The sequence below is a fragment of the Salmo salar genome, chromosome 14 (assembly GCF_965601325.2).
Source record: "Salmo salar chromosome 14, fSalSal1, whole genome shotgun sequence".
Taxonomy (NCBI): Eukaryota; Metazoa; Chordata; class Actinopteri; order Salmoniformes; family Salmonidae; genus Salmo; species Salmo salar.
The window spans coordinates 53660185-53681420 of NC_138304.1; the positions used below are offsets into that span (position 1 = coordinate 53660185).

At 44.7% G+C, this 21236-nt stretch overlaps 1 protein-coding gene across 1 annotated transcript; it reads left to right on the top strand.

Annotated features, from left to right (window-relative positions):
• Positions 1–205: 205 nt before the first annotated feature.
• LOC106569716 (cathepsin Z) lies at positions 206–20569 on the top strand. Its single transcript, XM_014141287.3, has 6 exons — positions 206–388; positions 14014–14177; positions 14700–14879; positions 16368–16515; positions 16769–16934; positions 19742–20569. The coding sequence occupies exons 1-6, from the start codon at positions 249–251 to the stop codon at positions 19853–19855; spliced, it is 912 nt and encodes a 303-aa protein (XP_013996762.1). The 5' UTR covers positions 206–248; the 3' UTR covers positions 19856–20569.
• The last annotated feature ends 667 nt before the right edge of the window (positions 20570–21236 follow it).

A 21236-nucleotide genomic window follows, 5' to 3' on the forward strand; every position in this document is an offset into this window, starting at 1 on the left:
ATAGTAAAATAAAGTACAGATACCCCAAAAAATGACTTAAGTAGTACGTTAAAGTAATTTTACTTAAGTACTTTACACCACTGTAAATAAGCAATGAACAGTATAAACGTCTAGTGAACGGTAATAGGGCAGAAATAAAACCTGAATAAGATTGTTTATAGTTACAAGCCGTGACGCTAGGTGGCACCGGTTCGCCTTTACAGCATAGACGCGCATTAAACATATCAACGAAGAAGAAGTACAGCAACATGGCGTCAGCTGTCACAATGTTTACGTTGTCATTTTTATCCAACGTATTGTTCATTTTGGACGCAGCGGATAGCGATTTCCTGAGTACGCTAGGAGCATGTTACAAACCTATCCGGGACGGTAGTTCTACATCTGTCAAGTAAGTGGTCGTTGATCAGAGATACTTTTAGAAAGAAGAAAGTCACCGCAAAGATTTTTCTCACTAGACTACTGTGAAGTTACATAAGAGACTGAATGTTATTTATAATAAGGGTTACATTGAGAAAATTGGACCCATTCAATTAAATGGCCATCCCTTTAGCAAAATATGTACTGAACAAAAATATAAATGTTAAGTGTTGTTCCCATGTTTCATGAGCTGAAGTAATAGATCACAGAAATTATCAATGTGCACAAATTTGTTTACATCCCAGTTCGTGAGCATTTCTCCTTTGCCAAGATAATTCATCCACCTGACAGGTGTGGCATATCAAGAAGCTGATTATACAGCATGATCATTACACAGGTGCACCTTGTGCTGGGGACAATAAAAGGCCACTCTAAAATGTGCAGTTTTGTCACACAACACAATGCCACAGATGTCAAACTGTTTGAGGGAGTGTGAAATTGGCATGTTGACTGCAGGAATGTCCACCAGAGCTGTTGCCAGATAATTTCATGTTTCTTTCTCTGCCATATGCCGCCTACAACCGCCCTCCCAACTGCAGACCATGTGTAACCACGCCAGCCCAGGGCTCTCATTTACCAACGTTGCATAGAAAAGCTTCTAAATTATCTAAGAAAATGTATAATGTTCGCAAGTACAAAAAAGTTTCTTTGCGGACGCAGAAATATAACTTTTCACCGAAAGTGGAAGCAAAACAATACTTTTTGGAGCCCTCAGCAATGGCTTGACAAATAAGATTAAAAAAATATTACTTGGGAGCAGGTTAGAGTTGTGGTAAAGTCTGCCTCATCTGAGTGCAGAACAGTTAAAGAAATGTAAAAAGAAATGGTTTGATTTGAAAACATAAAATAAAATTATGGTATAAGTGCAACGGGAGAAGGGCAGAGTGACTCTTCACTGTCTGCTATGGACCAGCACATTGGCACAGTAATTGGAGAGACCTCAGTGTGTGGCATCATTTGTGATACTGAGGACCCTTTCCCAGACCCTGAAGGAATACCAGACACACCATCTGATGGTGGTACTGAGGACCCTCTCCCAGACCCTGAAGGAATACCAGACACACCATCTGATGGTGGTACTGAGGAACCTCTCCCTGACCCTGAAGGAATACCAGACACACCAACTGATGGTGGTAATGAGGACCCTCTCCCAGACCCTGAAGGAATACCAGACACACCAACTGATGGTGGTACTGAGGACCCTCTCCCAGACCCTGAAGGAATACCAGACACACCATCTGATGGTGGTACTGAGGACCCTCTCCCAGACCCTGAAGGAATACCAGACACACCATCTGATGGTGGTAGTGAGGACCCTCTCCCAGACCCTGAAGGAATACCAGACACACCATCTGATGATGGTACTGAGGACCCTCTCCCTGACCCTGAAGGAATACCAGATACACCAACTGATGGTGGTAGTGAGGACCCTCTCCCAGACCCTGAATACCAGACACACCAACTGATGGTGGTAGTGAGGACCCTCTCCCAGACCCTGAATACCAGATACACCAACTGATGGTGGTACTGAGGACCCTCTCCCAGACCCTGAAGGAATACCAGACACACCATCTGATGGTGGTAGTGAGGACCCTCTCCCAGACCCTGAATACCAGACACACCATCTGATGGTGTTACTGTGGACCCTCTCCCAGACCCTGAATACCAGACACACCATCTGATGGTGGTAGTGAGGACCCTCTCCCAGACCCTGAATACCAGACACACCATCTGATGGTGGTAGTGAGGACCCTCTCCCAGACCCTGAATACCAGACACACCAACTGATGGTGGTAGTGAGGACCCTCTCCCAGACCCTGAATACCAGACACACCAACTGATGGTGGTACTGAGGACCCTCTCCCAGACCCTGAAGGAATACCAGACACACCATCTGATGGTGGTAGTGAGGACCCTCTCCCAGACCCTGAATACCAGATACACCAACTGATGGTGGTAGTGAGGACCCTCTCCCAGACCCTGAATACCAGACACACCATCTGATGGTGTTACTGTGGACCCTCTCCCAGACCCTGAATACCAGATACACCAACTGATGGTGGTAGTGAGGACCCTCTCCCAGACCCTGAATACCAGACACACCAACTGATGGTGGTAGTGAGGACCCTCTCCCAGACCCTGAATACCAGATACACCAACTGATGGTGGTAGTGAGGACCCTCTCCCAGACCCTGAATACCAGACACACCAACTGATGGTGGTAGTGAGGACCCTCTCCCAGACCCTGAATACCAGATACACCAACTGATGGTGGTAGTGAGGACCCTCTCCCAGACCCTGAATACCAGATACACCAACTGATGGTGGTAGTGAGGACCCTCTCCCAGACCCTGAATACCAGACACACCAACTGATGGTGGTAGTGAGGACCCTCTCCCAGACCCTGAATACCAGACACACCAACTGATGGTGGTAGTGAGGACCCTCTCCCAGACCCTGAATACCAGACACACCAACTGATGGTGGTAGTGAGGACCCTCTCCCAGACCCTGAATACCAGACACACCAACTGATGGTGGTAGTGAGGACCCTCTCCCAGACCCTGAATACCAGACACACCAACTGATGGTGGTAGTGAGGACCCTCTCCCAGACCCTGAATACCAGACACACCAACTGATGGTGGTAGTGAGGACCCTCTCCCAGACCCTGAATACCAGACAAACCATCTGATGGTAAGTCAAGCTTTATTATATATAACAAAACATCAACTGACCCCTCAGCCATCCCAGGCCTACAAGAAGGAGGGTACAAGAAGGGTGTCCCCCTTTGGCGAGTGCTTCAGGTGTGCCGCATGTTTTGACTGACTCAGTCCTGAAACAACAAGAAGAGATCAACACATCAATTATTGGACTCAAACAGCAGCTGGAGAATGTATGCAATGGCCTGAGAGAGAGAAAGAGAGAAATCAATCATTGCAATCAAAAATGTCATTCCACTGAATGATCCACCCAGACCCGATGAGGCAATGCCTGACAGGGAGTGTTTCCCACCACCCATAGCCCTGGCACTGAGGACTTTATCATACAACGGTGTTAGCTATCTGTTCTTCCAAATATTGTAATCAAATCGACAAGGAAAACACATTTACATTGCACCAGAATTTATTGTCTCACATGTTTGACACAATCAACAAGTTCTTTCAATGTTGTGGAGCACACTGCAATCCTTGACAACGTAGCAAACCTAAAAATACATTTTCACATTTGTATTACATTAACGTAATGGCATTTTGAAGGAATGTCATTTCAGAGGCAAACCTTGCTAGGCTGGTATTGCAGTGTGCTTCCTGTCCCAGACAAGCACAGCCAACGCCCTTTCAGCAGGCCTATGGTGCGCTTCACTGTTCTTATGCTTGCGTGGGCTTGGTTGTACCTAGCCTCTTGTTGGTTTGAGGGGGTTTGTGAGGGGAGTCATCAGCCATGTTTTTAATGGGTAGCCCCGGTCTCCTGCAGTTATGAACACAACCTATTGTTTCCTAGTAGAGGTCTAACATGACAAATAAAAGCTTGCTAATAAAACATAAGCTATCCATCCTCAACAGCTCCTTCCTGGAGGTTAAGGTCCTACTGAACTGTTCTGCACAATGAATTAATCATGTTTCCCACCTGGCCGTTTGGCCACTACATTCAACGAAAGCCAAATGTGAATCACAGATGACCTGCAAATTGACAGAATGGAAACTTTTTCTGTTGACAAAGTTGAATTTGTTCAACGATGGTGTTTTTATTGTGATGTGGGTGCAGTCCATTGCTTCAATGACATTTGGTAAATCCAGCTACGGTATGGAAATCCCTTTTCACTCTGGCCTGTTGCACAGCAGTGTACGGAAACTGTATGTATTGTGGGTCAATGAAATAATACCATGAAGGACTGCAGGCAATATATTCGGCTCATGGTTGGTTGTGAAATGCCAGAGCGATCCACAATCTCCCGTTGGAATGTTCCAGTGGCCAGAAATCCCAAGGTGGAGAGGACTTGGGTATGGTATTGGTACGTTTCATCTCCCTTTCTAATACTGGAGAGAGTTTGGTTGCAGAGATTCAATAAAATATGTCTTGGAAAACTAAATCTATTAATAAGCCATGCGTCGCTCTCAGCAACAACAACAAAAAATCTGCACGCTCATTAAAAACTCCCTGTGTAATGCAGCTTGTGCCACGTCCTCCAGAAATGCAAGATTTGCCATTTTGGACAAGTCACAGTGTTGCCTTTTTACATTATTTAACAAAATTTCCTCCAACCTTACATTCCACTGTCTTTCTAATTTACTTTATTATTGAATTAGACTTAAATGGTTTCATGTTTATGAATTTGATAAACTATTAGTAGCTTAAGTGTCTATAAAATAAATACATGAATAAACTATTAATGTATTATCTTTTGTCTTCATAGTTTATGATTTGGTCCAGTATGTTAATCTGTTCTCCATTTGGTGGATGGTATTTCATTACGGCAGTTTGAGTTTTCTACCACAAGGTGCTGTGCGTACGCACGGTCGACAGGTGTGCTTAAATTTACACACATTCTCAAGTATAAGTACAAATTGATAAATCCCACACTTTGCTTAGAAATGATCGCACGCAGCATGGTTTACCAACACTTCTGTACGTGGGAAACATGGAATAATGAGAGCCCTGTAACCTCCACTTCCTGCTTCTTCACCTGCGGGATCGTCTGAGACCAGCCACACCAACAGCTGATTCAATTGAGGAGTATTTCTGTCTGTAATAAAGCCCTTTTGTGGGGGGGAAAACAAATTCTAATTGGCTGGGCCTGGTTCCTCAATGGATGGGCCTGGCTTCCAAGTGGGTGGGCCTATGTCTTCCCAGGCCCACCTATGGCTGCATGCCTGCCCAGTCATGTGAAATCCATAGATTAGGGCCTAATGAATTTATTTCTTTTGACTGATTTCCTTATATGAATTGTAACTTAGTAAAATCGTTGAAATTGGCACGTTGCGTTTTTTATATTTTTGTTCAGTATATTTTAGCAAACTCTACCTGAACGCTTGGGGAAAAAAAAAGAAAAGTGACCCTCCCCTATACTCAAAATAATAATTAAAACAGGAAGTGCATAGCGGATAACATGTCTACCGTTTACCCTCACTTCTTGTACAGACCAGAGCCTTAGATATGCCATTTTATAAACTGTTCTTCCTCTTGTAAGCATTACATGGCAGGAATTTTGATGGCTCACAGGGCTGCGGGCCAAAAGGTTGTGGGTTCACAGACCACAGTGGACAAGAGTAGGGGTGGAAAGATCTTTTATAGTAAAAGCATTGCATGAATCTATCATCGTATTTGCAGATCCAAGAAAAAATGGCCTTTTGTGAACATTTCATGCAAGTCTACATAATTTAACATATTAACAGAATATGTATAAAAATACCACACAAATGACAGGAGTTACAGGCTAAGAATGGACAGAGAGAGAATGGACAGAGAGAGAATGGACAGAGAGAGAATGGACAGAGAGAGAATGGACAGAGAGAGAATGGACAGAGAGAGAACGGACAGAGAGAGAACGGACAGAGAGAGAACGGACAGAGAGAGAACGGACAGAGAGAGAACGGACAGAGAGAGAACGGACAGAGATAGTCCTATGTGTTCATCTCATCATTATTTCTCCAAGGTCAAATCAGTCTGTCTTGTTTACAACAAAACTGTCCTTGTTTGAAAATCATTTTATCTGAGACGTCATTAGGAATCTGAGCATGGTACTTTCAGAAGTTAAGCCTACCTTTCCACCCCAGACAGAGTAGGGCCTACCTTTCCACCCCAGACAGAGTAGGGCCTACCTTTCCACCCCAGACAGAGTAGGACTTTACCTTTCCACCCCAGACAGAGTAGGGCTTTACCTTTCCACCCCAGACAGAGTAGGGCTTTACCTTTCCACCCCAGACAGAGTAGGGCTTTACCTTTCCACCCCAGACAGAGTAGGGCTTTACCTTTCCACCCCAGACAGAGTAGGGCTTTACCTTTCCACCCCAGACAGAGTAGGGCTTTACCTTTCCACCCCAGACAGAGTAGGGCTTTACCTTTCCACCCCAGACAGAGTAGGGCTTTACCTTTCCACCCCAGACAGAGTAGGGCTTTACCTTTCCACCCCAGACAGAGTAGGGCTTTACCTTTCCACCCCAGACAGAGTAGGGCTTTACCTTTCCACCCCAGACAGAGTAGGGCTTTACCTTTCCACCCCAGACAGAGTAGGGCTTTACCTTTCCACCCCAGACAGAGTAGGGCTTTACCTTTCCACCCCAGACAGAGTAGGGCTTTACCTTTCCACCCCAGACAGAGTAGGGCTTTACCTTTCCACCCCAGACAGAGTAGGGCTTTACCTTTCCACCCCAGACAGAGTAGGGCTTTACCTTTCCACCCCAGACAGAGTAGGGCTTTACCTTTCCACCCCAGACAGAGTAGGGCTTTACCTTTCCACCCCAGACAGAGTAGGGCTTTACCTTTCCACCCCAGACAGAGTAGGGCTTTACCTTTCCACCCCAGACAGCGTAGGGCTTTACCTTTCCACCCCAGACAGCGTAGGGCTTTACCTTTCCACCCCAGACAGCGTAGGGCTTTACCTTTCCACCCCAGACAGCGTAGGGCTTTACCTTTCCACCCCAGACAGCGTAGGGCTTTACCTTTCCACCCCAGACAGCGTAGGGCTTTACCTTTCCACCCCAGACAGCGTAGGGCTTTACCTTTCCACCCCAGACAGCGTAGGGCTTTACCTTTCCACCCCAGACAGCGTAGGGCTTTACCTTTCCACCCCAGACAGCGTAGGGCTTTACCTTTCCACCCCAGACAGCGTAGGGCTTTACCTTTCCACCCCAGACAGCGTAGGGCTTTACCTTTCCACCCCAGACAGCGTAGGGCTTTACCTTTCCACCCCAGACAGCGTAGGGCTTTACCTTTCCACCCCAGACAGCGTAGGGCTTTACCTTTCCACCCCAGACAGCGTAGGGCTTTACCTTTCCACCCCAGACAGCGTAGGGCTTTACCTTTCCACCCCAGACAGCGTAGGGCTTTACCTTTCCACCCCAGACAGCGTAGGGCTTTACCTTTCCACCCCAGACAGCGTAGGGCTTTACCTTTCCACCCCAGACAGCGTAGGGCTTTACCTTTCCACCCCAGACAGCGTAGGGCTTTACCTTTCCACCCCAGACAGCGTAGGGCTTTACCTTTCCACCCCAGACAGCGTAGGGCTTTACCTTTCCACCCCAGACAGCGTAGGGCTTTACCTTTCCACCCCAGACAGCGTAGGGCTTTACCTTTCCACCCCAGACAGCGTAGGGCTTTACCTTTCCACCCCAGACAGCGTAGGGCTTTACCTTTCCACCCCAGACAGCGTAGGGCTTTACCTTTCCACCCCAGACAGCGTAGGGCTTTACCTTTCCACCCCAGACAGCGTAGGGCTTTACCTTTCCACCCCAGACAGCGTAGGGCTTTACCTTTCCACCCCAGACAGCGTAGGGCTTTACCTTTCCACCCCAGACAGCGTAGGGCTTTACCTTTCCACCCCAGACAGCGTAGGGCTTTACCTTTCCACCCCAGACAGCGTAGGGCTTTACCTTTCCACCCCAGACAGCGTAGGGCTTTACCTTTCCACCCCAGACAGAGTAGGGCTTTACCTTTCCACCCCAGACAGCGTAGGGCTTTACCTTTCCACCCCAGACAGCGTAGGGCTTTACCTTTCCACCCCAGACAGAGTAGGGCTTTACCTTTCCACCCCAGACAGAGTAGGGCTTTAATTAACTGCTGGTTGTTCTTCTTCTTGTGGTTTAACCCAATGAGAGAAGGTCACATGTGTTTTCCTAAAAGCTGTCTGGGTTTAAACATCTTCTATTGTACACAAAGTGACTAGCTTAATCAATTGAAAATGACAGAATTAGATTACTTCCCAAGCAAAGTCTATTTTTTTCTTCTCCTCGGCTATCGAAGGTTGTAGCTCAGCCTCAATGTCAAATAAACTAAACAATGATATTCCCATATGCATCGGAGTCACGTCTTTCCCAGCTTCACTATATATATACACAGCAGTATGTGGACACCCCTTCAAATTAGTGGATTCAGCTATTTCAGCCACAGCCGTTGGTGACAGGCCCTTTCCTGTTTCTGCATGACAATGCCCCCATGCACAAAGCGAGGTCCATTCTGAAATGGTTTGTCGAGATCAGTGTGGAAGACCATTGACTGGCCTGCACAGAGCTCTGACCTCAACCCCATCGAACACCTTTGGGATGAATTGGAACGCCGACTGCGAGCCAATCTCACCGACTGTGCCCGATCTCACTAATGCTCTTGTGGATGAATGGAGCAAGTCCCTGCAGCAATGAAGAAATAGGTGGAAATAGGCTCCAACACAAAGCCCTCTTGTTGTTAGTAGAGTCTAATTAAAATGAAGACTGTTTTAAATGAATCATGCCTTCTCGAATTTGCCTACTTTCAGCACCATGAGCTGTCAATTTCTGATTGGTTGTGGCTGCAGCTGCTGCTGCTTCAGCATCACAATGTAACTTTCTAGAATCTGGCTTATTGTGAGGACAATAACTCTGGTAAATGCATCATGGACAAGAAACATATTTTTATTAAAATCAATTATAGTAGTTGCAAGTTTTTTTTATTTTTTTTATTTTATAAAGTTGACCTCCGGTTTTCATCTTTACGTTTTCCTTCTCAAACGGAACAGAACATCTGGTTCTAGCTAGTCCGTACGCAAGATATAGAGCATCGCAATGTCGCTTTCTCGAATCTGGCTTATTATGAGGTCAATAACTGCATTATGGGTACAATAACTGCATTATGGGTACAATAACTGCATTATGGGTACAATAACTGCATTATGGGTACAATAACTGCATTATGGGTACAATAACTGCATTACGGGGTCAATAACTGCATTACGGGGTCAATAACTGCATTACGGGGTCAATAACTGCATTACGGGTACAATAACTGCATTACGGGTACAATAACTGCATTACGGGGTCAATAACTGCATTACGGGGTCAATAACTGCATTACGGGGTCAATAACTCAATAACCCAAGTGTATGTTTTGGGACTAGGCCTAATCAAACATTATTTTCAGATGAAACCTTTTGACTCTCCTCTTGAACTGCCACTGTAGACCTACAGCCATTGGTTAATAAGGAGCACACACACACACACAAAAAAACGTTTTTTTATCAGGAAGAGAAGAGCAGGCTGGGGATCAGGGTTGAAACATCCATTGCAGTGTGTAATGCAGCCTAGGTTTATTCACACCAGCCCAGCAGCGCGAAAGACTCAGGAAGTACATTTTCTTAGAAGCACATAGCAAAGTTATATTTATAAGAAAATGTACTTCGTATAGCCTACTGTGTAGCCAGCCTACTGTGTAGCCAGCCCACTGTATAGGCTACCGTATAGCCCACTGTATACCCAGTCTACTGTATAGCCCACTGTATAGCCAGTCTACTGTATGCTACAGTATAGCCAACCTACTGTATAGCCCACTGTATAGCCAGCCTACTGTATAGCCCACTGTATAGCCAGCCTACTGTATAGCCTACTGTATAGCCAGCCTACTGTATAGCCAGCCTACTGTATAGCCAGCCCACTGTATAGCCAGCCCACTGTATAGCCAGCATACTGTATAGCCAGCCCACTGTATAGGCTACTGTATAGCCCACTGTATAGCCAGTCTACTGTATGCTACAGTATAGCCAACCTACTGTATAGCCCACTGTATAGCCAGCCTACTGTATAGCCCACTGTATAGCCAGCCTACTGTATAGCCCACTGTATAGCCAGCCTACTGTATAGCCTACTGTATAGCCAGCCCACTGTATAGCCAGCCCACTGTATAGCCAGCCCACTGTATAGCCAGCCCACTGTATAGCCAGCCCACTGTATAGCCAGCCTACTGTATAGCCCACTGTATAGCCTACTGTATAGCCAGCCTACTGTATAGCCAGCCTACTGTATAGCCAGGCTACTGTATAGCCAGCCTTGTGTATAGCCTACTGTATAGCCAGCCTACTGTATAGCCAGCCTACTGTATAGCCAGTCTACTGTATAGCCTACTGTATAGCCAGCCTACTGTATAGCCTACTGTATAGCCAGCCCACTGTATAGCCTACTGTATAGCCAGCCTACTGTATAGCCAGCCCACGGTATAGCCCACTGTAAAGCCTACTGTATAGCCAGTCTACTGTATAGCCCACTGTATAGCCTACTGTATAGCCTACTGTATAGCCAGCCTACTGTATAGCCTAATGTGTAGACTACTGTATAGCCAGCCCACTGTATAGCCAGCCCACTGTATAGCCAGCCCACTGTATAGCCAGCCTACTGTATAGCCAGCCTACTGTATAGCCAGCCTTGTGTATAGTCTACTGTATAGCCAGCCTACTGTATAGCCTACTGTATAGCCAGCCTACTGTATAGCCAGTCTACTGTATAGCCCACTGTATAGCCAGTCTACTGTATAGCCTACTGTATAGCCAGCCTACTGTATAGCCTACTGTATAGCCAGTCTACTGTATAGTCTACTGTATAGCCTACTGTATAGCCAGTCTACTGTATAGCCAGTCTACTGTATAGCCAGTCTACTGTATAGCCTACTGTATAGCCAGTCTACTGTATAGCCTACTGTATAGCCAGTCTACTGTATAGCCAGCCCACGGTATAGCCCACTGTAAAGCCTACTGTATAGCCAGCCCACTGTATAGCCCACTGTATAGCCTACTGTATAGCCTATTGTATAGCCTACTGTATAGCCCACTGTATAGCCAGCCTACTGTATAGCCAGCCTACTGTATAGCCAGCCTACTGTATAGCCAGCCCACTGTATAGCCAGCCTTGTGTATAGCCTACTGTATAGCCAGCCCACTGTATAGCCTACTGTATAGCCAGCCTACTGTATAGCCAGTCTACTGTATAGCCCACTGTAAAGCCTACTGTATAGCCAGTCTACTGTATAGCCAGCCTACTGTTTAGCCTACTGTATAGACTACTGTATAGCCAGCCTACTGTATAGCCTAATGTGTAGACTACTGTAAAGCCAGACTACTGTATAGCCTAATGTGTAGACTACTGTATAGCCAGACTACTGTATAGCCAGACTACTGTATAGCCAGACTACTGTATAGCCTACTGTATAGCCAGCCTACTGTATAGCCAGCCTACTGTATAGCCAGTCTACTGTATAGCCTACTGTATAGCCAGTCTACTGTATAGACTACTGTATAGCCAGTCTACTGTATAGCCTACTGTATAGCCAGCGACTACTGTATAGCCAGCCTACTGTATAGCCAGCCTACTGTATAGCCAGTCTACTGTATAGCCCACTCTATAGCCAGTCTACTGTATAGCCCACTCTATAGCCTACTATATAGCCCACTGAATAGCCAGCCTACTGTATAACCTACTGTATAGCCAGCCTACTGTATAGCCAGCCTACTGTATAGCCCGCTGTATAGCCCACTGTATAGCCAGCCTACTGTATAGCATACTGTATAGCCAGCATACTGTATAGCCAGCCTACTGTATAGCCTACTGTATAGCCAGTCTACTGTATAGTCTACTGTATAGCCTACTGTATAGCCAGTCTACTGTATAGTCTACTGTATAGTCTACTGTATAGCCTACTGTATAGCCAGTCTACTGTATAGCCTACTGTATAGCCAGTCTACTGTATAGCCTACTGTATAGCCAGTCTACTGTATAGCCAGCCCACGGTATAGCCCACTGTAAAGCCTACTGTATAGCCAGCCCACTGTATAGCCCACTGTATAGCCCACTGTATAGCCTACTGTATAGCCTACTGTATAGCCAGCCCACTGTATAGCCAGACTACTGTATAGCCAGCCTACTGTATAGCCAGCCTACTGTATAGCCAGCCCACTGTATAGCCAGCCTTGTGTATAGCCTACTGTATAGCCAGCCTACTGTATAGCCTACTGTATAGCCAGCCCACTGTATAGCCAGTCTACTGTATAGCCCACTGTAAAGCCTACTGTATAGCAAGTCTACTGTATAGCCAGCCTACTGTTTAGCCTACTGTATAGACTACTGTATAGCCAGCCTACTGTATAGCCTAATGTGTAGACTACTGTAAAGCCAGACTACTGTATAGCCTAATGTGTAGACTACTGTATAGCCAGACTACTGTATAGCCAGACTACTGTATAGCCAGACTACTGTATAGCCAGTCTACTGTATAGCCAGTCTACTGTATAGCCAGTCTACTGTATAGCCAGTCTACTGTATAGCCTACTGTATAGCCAGTCTACTGTATAGCCAGCCCACGGTATAGCCCACTGTAAAGCCTACTGTATAGCCAGCCCACTGTATAGCCCACTGTATAGCCTACTGTATAGCCTACTGTATAGCCTACTGTATAGCCAGCCCACTGTATAGCCAGCCCACTGTATAGCCAGCCTACTGTATAGCCAGCCTACTGTATAGCCAGCCCACTGTATAGCCAGCCTACTGTATAGCCAGCCCACTGTATAGCCAGCCTTGTGTATAGCCTACTGTATAGCCAGCCTACTGTATAGCCAGCCCACTGTATAGCCAGCCCACTGTATAGCCAGTCTACTGTATAGCCCACTGTAAAGCCTACTGTATAGCAAGTCTACTGTATAGCCAGCCTACTGTTTAGCCTACTGTATAGACTACTGTATAGCCAGCCTACTGTATAGCCTAATGTGTAGACTACTGTAATGCCAGACTACTGTATAGCCTAATGTGTAGACTACTGTATAGCCAGACTACTGTATAGCCAGACTACTGTATAGCCAGACTACTGTATAGCCTACTGTATAGCCAGTCTACTGTATAGCCAGTCTACTGTATAGCCAGACTACTGTATAGCCTACTGTATAGCCAGTCTACTGTATAGACTACTGTATAGCCAGTCTACTGTATAGCCTACTGTATAGCCAGCCTACTGTATAGCCAGCCTACTGTATAGCCAGTCTACTGTATAGCCCACTCTATAGCCAGCCTACTGTATAGCCAGCCTACTGTATAGCCAGTCTACTGTATAGCCCACTCTATAGCCAGTCTACTGTATAGCCCACTCTATAGCCTACTATATAGCCCACTGAATAGCCAGCCTACTGTATAGCCTACTGTATAGCCAGCCTACTGTATAACCTACTGTATAGCCAGCCTACTGTATAGCCAGCCTACTGTATAGCCAGCCTACTGTATAGCCCGCTGTATAGCCCACTGTATAGCCAGCCCACTGTATAGCATACTGTATAGCCAGCATACTGTATAGCCAGCCTACTGTATAGCCTACTGTATAGCCAGTCTACTGTATAGCCCACTCTATATGAATACCTTAATGTATCTGAGCTGTTTGTTGTTGTTGTCATTTCCCAGGACGTATCCACGACCACATGAATACCTTAATGTATCTGAGCTGTTTGTTGTTGTTGTCATTTCCCAGGACGTATCCACGACCACATGAATACCTTAATGTATCTGAGCTGTTTGTTGTTGTTGTCATTTCCCAGGACGTATCCACGACCACATGAATACCTTAATGTATCTGAGCTGTTTGTTGTTGTTGTCATTTCCCAGGACGTATCCACGACCACATGAATACCTTAATGTATCTGAGCTGCCAGCAGTTTGGGACTGGAGGAACATTGAGGGGAAAAACTATGTGAGCATCACGAGGAACCAACACATTCCACAGTACTGTGGCTCGTGCTGGGCCATGGGATCTAGCAGTGCGATTGCCGGTAATGTCTCCTCCACAATCATGTACAATGTTGTTACAATGTTGTTACAATGTTGCCAAATTAAACTCCTCCAATAATACACATTTGACCATTTTTGGACTAGTATAACTCACTCTGACTTGTTACAATGTAACAACAACATTGTAACAATGAACTTAACAAACAATTAACTTGTTACAATGTAACAACATTAATGAACGTAACGTGAACAATTAACTTGTTACAATGTAACAACTACATTGTAACAATGAACTTAACGTGAACAATTACCGTGTTACAATGTAACAACTTTGTAACAATGAACTTAACGTGAACAATTAACTTGTTACAATGTAACAACTTTGTAACAATGAACTTACCCTGAACAATTACCGTGTTACAATGTCACTCTGTATTATATTTTTTTGGCATAAGAAAAATGTATTTTTACAGGCTAACCTTTCATCATAAGTGACCTAATAAACTTATTTAAAGTCATGCCTCTATCATATCAATACATTTGATGACGGGTTTTTTTCCCAGACCGTATCAACATCAAGCGTGGTGGTACGTGGCCATCAGCCTATCTGTCTGTCCAGAACGTGATAGACTGTGGCCATGCTGGGTCCTGCTACGGAGGAGACCACACGGGGGTGTACCAATACGCTCACCAGAAGGGCATCCCTGACGAGACATGCAACAACTATCAGGCTAAGAACCAAAGTAAGACCTATAACATGGAATTTAACATTTGGTTTTTATCCTGCATCTTGTTTTGACTTGTGCTAGTTCCTCATAACTCCTGATTTGGATCTGGGTGATAAGAGATTAGTTTTGCTAACTATTTTTCTGTATGCACTAGTTTAAAGCAGTGCACTATGGGGAATAGGGTGCATGGATTGTTACATTTAAATTTTGTTTCATAGCGTCGTCACTCATTCATGTGCGTAATTTACATTCACAAGTACACTTCGGCAGTTTACATTACATTATCCATCACTCACCCTTGTGATCTCTATGTTCTACACAGTGTGAGCTGTTCAACCAGTGATCTCTATGTTCTACAGTGTGTGAGCTGTTCAACCAGTGATCTCTATGTTCTGCAGAGTGTGAGCTGTTCAACCAGTAATCTCTATGTTCTACAGTGCGTGCTGTTCAACCAGTGATCTCTATGTTCTACAGTGTGAGCTGTTCAACCAGTAATCTCTATGTTCTACAGTGTGAGCTGTTCAACCAGTGATCTCTATCTTCTACATTGTGAGCTGTTCAACCAGTGATCTCTATCTTCTACATTGTGAGCTGTTCAACCAGTGATCTCTATCTTCTACATTGTGAGCTGTTCAACCAGTAATCTCTATGTTCTACAGTGTGAGCTGTTCAACCAGTGATCTCTATCTTCTACATTGTGAGCTGTTCAACCAGTGATCTCTATCTTCTACATTGTGAGCTGTTCAACCAGTGATCTCTATCTTCTACATTGTGAGCTGTTCAACCAGTAATCTCTATGTTCTACAGTGTGAGCTGTTCAACCAGTGATCTCTATGTTCTACAGAGTGTGAGCTGTTCAACCAGTGATCTCTATGTTCTACAGAGTGTGAGCTGTTCAACCAGTGATCTCTATGTTCTGCAGAGTGTGAGCTGTTCAACCAGTGATCTCTATCTTCTACATTGTGAGCTGTTCAACCAGTGATCTCTATGTTCTACAGAGTGTGAGCTGTTCAACCAGTGATCTCTATGTTCTACAGAGTGTGAGCTGTTCAACCAGTGATCTCTATGTTCTACAGAGTGTGAGCTGTTCAACCAGTGATCTCTATGTTCTACAGAGTGTGAGCTGTTCAACCAGTGATCTCTATGTTCTACAGAGTGTGAGCTGTTCAACCAGTGATCTCTATGTTCTACAGAGTGTGAGCTGTTCAACCAGTGATCTCTATGTTCTACAGAGTGTGAGCTGTTCAACCAGTGATCTCTATGTTCTACAGAGTGTGAGCTGTTCAACCAGTGATCTCTATGTTCTACAGAGTGTGAGCTGTTCAACCAGTGATCTCTATGTTCTGCAGAGTGTGAGCTGTTCAACCAGTGATCTCTATGTTCTGCAGAGTGTGAGCTGTTCAACCAGTGATCTCTATGTTCTGCAGAGTGTGAGCTGTTCAACCAGTAATCTCTATGTTCTACAGTGCGTGCTGTTCAACCAGTGATCTCTATGTTCTGCAGAGTGTGAGCTGTTCAACCAGTGTGGGACGTGTTCCTCTGATGCGTGTGCTGTGGTGCAGAACTACACCCTGTGGAAGGTAGGAGACTACGGGGAGGTGTCCGGACGAAACCAGATGAAGGCTGAGATATACACCAACGGGCCTATCAGGTGAGATCGTTTTTTTTTAAATCAGGAAGTAGAAAATAGGAGTTTCCCTTTTTGAATCTCAAAATGATACAATCTTTTTGATATCAACAAAATGCCCTATTTTAGCCTTGAGTGTTGTTCAAATGTATAAAGCGAGTAATGTGTATATGTAATACATGTAGTAAAATGTCCTTTGTAACTTGTGTTTTTAATTGTTCTTTCTTTTGATAAACCTCATTCTCACATTGTGGCTATTGTTCTGTTCTCTCCTCAGCTGTGGCGTGATGGCTACGAAGGGCCTGGAGGCGTATCGTGGTGGTGTGTTTGCCGAGTTCCACCCTTTGTCTCTAATGAACCATATCATCTCAGTAGCAGGCTGGGGGGTGGCGGAGGACGGGACAGAGTACTGGGTGGTCCGCAACTCCTGGGGAGAGCCTTGGGTTAGTCTCTCTTGTACAATACATTCATTATTACACTTGTATGGAATATTTACTTATTGAAAGACTGGACAACATACACAATATATACAAAAGTATGTGCACACTCCTTTAAATTAGTGGATTCAGCTATTTCAGCCACACCCGTTGCTGACAGGTGTATAAAATCAAGCACACCGCCATGCAATCTCCATAGACAAACACTGACAGTAGAATGGTGTTACTGAAGAGTTCAGTGACTTTTAACGTTCCCGAAAAGATGTCTGGGTTTAAACATGTTCTATTGTACAGAAAGTGAATAGCTTAATTAGGGATAGGGGGCAGTATTTTCACATCTGGATGAAAAGCGTGCCCAAAGTAAACTGCCTGTTACTCAGGCCCAGAAGCTAGGATATGCACATAATTGGTCGATTTGGATAGAAAACACTCTAAAGTTTCTACAATTGTTAAAATAATGTCTGTGAGTATAACAGAACTGATTTGGCAGGCGAAACCCCGAGGACAAACCATCCAGGGAAAAAACGAATTGAGGTCACTGTGTTTTCCATTGGGATTCTATGGGAAGCCCTATTTTAATAGGAACCTGGTTGCAGTTCCTATGGTTTCCACTAGATGTCAACAGTCTTTAGAAATTGTTCGATGTTTTTCTTTTGAGAAATGAAGAAGTAGGGCTGTTCTTAGTAGGTGTCACTCTGAAGGGCTTTAGTCTTTTGGTGCACGTGAACTGGAGCGCGCTTCACGTTGTTTTTATCCGGTATTCGAAACAGTTTATCCCGTCTTAAATGTTATCGATTATTTACATTTTAGGATACCTGAGGTTGGATTAGGAACGTTGTTTGAAATGTTTGGACCAAGTTTACAGGTAACTTATTAGATACTTTGTAGTCATGTTGGGCTTGTTGGAACCGGTGTATTTCTGAGTCAAACGCGCCAAATAAATATACATTTTGGGGATATAAAGAAGGACATTATCGAACAAAAGGACCATTTGTGATGTTTCTGGGACATTTGAATGCCAACAGAAGAAGATCTTCAATGGTAAGGCATTTATTATATCGTTATTTCTGACTTTTGTGTCGCCACCTGCCTGGTTGAAAATTATTTTCATGTGTTTGTATGCGGGGCGCTGTCCTCAGATAATCGCATGGTCTGCTTTCGCCGTAAAGCCTTTTTGAAATCTGACACTGCGGCTGGATTAACAAGAAGTTAAGCTTTATTTTGATGTATTACACTTATATTTTCGTGAATATTGATATTTCTGTAGTTTGAATTTGGCGCTCTGCAATTTCACTGGATGTTGTCAAATCGATCCCGATAAAGGGATGGGGGCGTGAAGTGATCACTAACAGGTTAAACAAGATGGCGCCAACAGACATGGCAGCTCTGCTTCTAACTCCTAAGCAACTTCGCAGTATTTTGTTTTTTTGTGCTCCAAAACACCACCGGCGAAGTGGATCATTTGTTTGTACCCCCCCCCAGGGCAATTGAACTTATTCCAAAGGCTGCTCCAAGAGTCCGCTGGGGGAGAAGAGGTATTCGGAGTGGACTTCTAGTCTGACTCAGGAGGCAGGCACACCATCCACCGCTTCCGAGTATATTACTTGCTAATGTTCAGGCTCTGGATAATAAAGTAGACAAGCTCAGGGCGAGGATCTCCTTCCAGAGAGACATCAGGGATTGTAACATACTCTGTTTTCAACGAGAACATGGCTCTCTCTGGATATACTGTACCCATCCATACAGCCAGCTGGGTTCTCAGTACATCACACAGACAGGAATAAAGAACTCTCCGGGAAGAAGAAAAGCGGGGGTGAATGTTTCATGATTAACTACTCATGGTGTGAATGTGGTAATGTACAGAAAATCAAGTCATTTTGTTCACCCGACCTAGAATACCTCACAATCAAATGCCGACCGTATTACCTCCCAAGAGAATTCTCTTCAGTTATAGTCACAGCCGTGTATATCCCGCTTCACCATGTGGCAGTCCGACGGGCGAATCTGGTTTTGCGTTTGGAGCACGCTACCTGCCCCAATGCATAGTGCCAACTGTAAAGTTTGGTGGAGGAGGAATAATGGTCTGGGGCTGTTCTTCATGGTTCGGGCTAGGCCCCTTAGTTCCAGTGAAGGGAAATTATTAAATGCTACAGCATACAATGACATTCTAGATGATTCTGTGCTTCCAACTTTGTGGCAACAGTTTGGGGAAAGCTCTTTCCTGTTTCAGCATGAACAATGCCCCTGTGCATAAAGCGAGGTTCATACAGAAATGGTGTGTCAAGATCAGTGTGAAGGAACTTGACTGGCCTGCACAGAGCCCTGACCTCAACCCCGTTGAACACCTTTGGGATGAATTGGAACGCCAACTGCGAGCCAGGCTTAATTGCCCAACATCAGTGCCCGACCTCACTAATGCTCTTGTGGATGAATGGAAGCAAGTTCCCGCAGCAATGTTCCAACATCTAGTGGAAAGCCTTCCCAGAAGAGTGGAGGCTATTATAGCAGCAATGTTCCAACATCTAGTGGAAAGCCTTCCCAGAAGAGTGGAGGCTGTTATAGCAGCAAAGGGGGGACCAACTCCATATTAATGCCCATGATTTTGGAATGAGATGTTTGACGTGCAGGTGTCCACATCCTTTTGGTCATGTAGTGTATGAGCTTCCCTTTCTGTTGATCCTGTTTTGGATGATTTTATAGATTAGGGACAACCTTTGTCTTTTACTCATCTATACATTTATGATGTATCCGCGGAGGCTAACGGGGGAGGTATCCGCGGAGGCTAACACAGTGTTTTGTTTTGTGTTTTGCAGGGAGAGTACGGCTGGGCGAGGATCGTAACCAGTGCTTATAAAGGAGGGAAAGGTAACTGGTACAACCTGGCCATAGAGAAGAGTTGTGCTTACGGAGACCCCATCATTACGTAGAGGACGAGAGGAAACGAGTCTGATTTCTATGGTGTCATAACCATCAGCTGGCTGACCTGATCGCTGAATATTAATATTGGAGAATACAGTGCGTCACTCGAAACAGGTGACCAGTGCTGCCATCAACTGAATGTGCTGTCAAATGGTTCACATAGTAGGACATTCAAGTTCATCTGGGCCCCGTATTCATTAAAAACCGTCTTAGAGTCAGTTCTGATCTAGGACCAGTTTAACCTTTTTAGATTGTAGTGAATAAGATTACATGGATAGAGGAGGTTCTGATCCGAGACCAGCACTCCTACTGTGAGACGCTTTGTGAATACGGGACCTGGATACTTCCTGTTATTTAACTGAGAAGCAGTGGGATGTGACACAGGTCCATCCTGAAGCTATGTATCAGAGAAAGAGTTCTGACCTAGGATCAGTTTAACCTTTTTAGATTGTAGTGAATAAGATTACATGGACAGGGGAGGATCTGATCTGAGACCAGCACTCTTACTGTGAGACGCTTTGTGAATATGGGACCTGGACATGGCTTTCAGCTCAGTCAAGGTCTGTCGCAGGATTACTTTCAACTCTTTCAGTCTTGTGACAGCGCTGAAATACTGTCAAACACAACTACACTAAACCACACTACACACTAATTCTGCACTGGGCTATTTGACTGGTGTTTATTAACAAATGTTTTTGAAAGAATAAACAATTATATTTTTTTGTTGCCTTTTTTTCTTTTGGTTTTGTAATTTGTACGGCAAAACATGGATCTAACAAACCCGGGTTAAGCAGGTAATTGTGCCTTAAAGCTGTTCATCGGTCAGGAAAGGTCAGGATAATGTGGATAATCTGGTTAGTTACATTACGCTCCCGATCTTTCTTTAGATTGGATAGTTTGCCAGTCCTGATGGTCAAATCCCAGATACAAACTAATCTACAGGCGAGGCTGTCGTCGTTAGTTTAGTAAATTAGATAGCCGCTCTAAAGACATTAATCTCGTTTAAAGGCCCAGTTCAGTCAAAAACATCATTTTCCACTGTCTTTTATATATACTTCCACACTATGAGGTTGGAATAATACTGTGAAATTAAGAAAATTATAATGTTATTTTAGTGTAAGAGTTTGTTTTGAAAAGGCCGCTTGAAATTTCAGCATGTTTTCTGGGGGATGACGTTTTAATTTGTTAGATAGAGTTCTCTCCATCACAATACCATTACAGCAGTACAGCATGCCTTTACTGTTTAACAAACATGCCACATGCACAAGCATTTCAAAATAAATATACACATACGTTATTCAATAATTTCATCCATTCTATTTGACCAGAACGTGGTTCTATTTGACCAGAACGTGGTTCTAGTTGACCAGAACGTGGTTCTAGTTGAAC

What these genes read in the sequence shown, in the direction of transcription:
- LOC106569716 (XM_014141287.3), top strand. Translation starts at nt 249, where the DNA reads ATGGCGTCAGCTGTCACAATGTTTACGTTGTCATTTTTATCCAACGTA. An exon ending in GGTAGTTCTACATCTGTCAA is followed by an intron (nt 389 to 14,013) that starts GTAAGTGGTCGT and finishes GTCATTTCCCAG; the next exon opens with GACGTATCCACGACCACATG. An exon ending in ATCTAGCAGTGCGATTGCCG is followed by an intron (nt 14,178 to 14,699) that starts GTAATGTCTCCT and finishes TTTTTTTCCCAG; the next exon opens with ACCGTATCAACATCAAGCGT.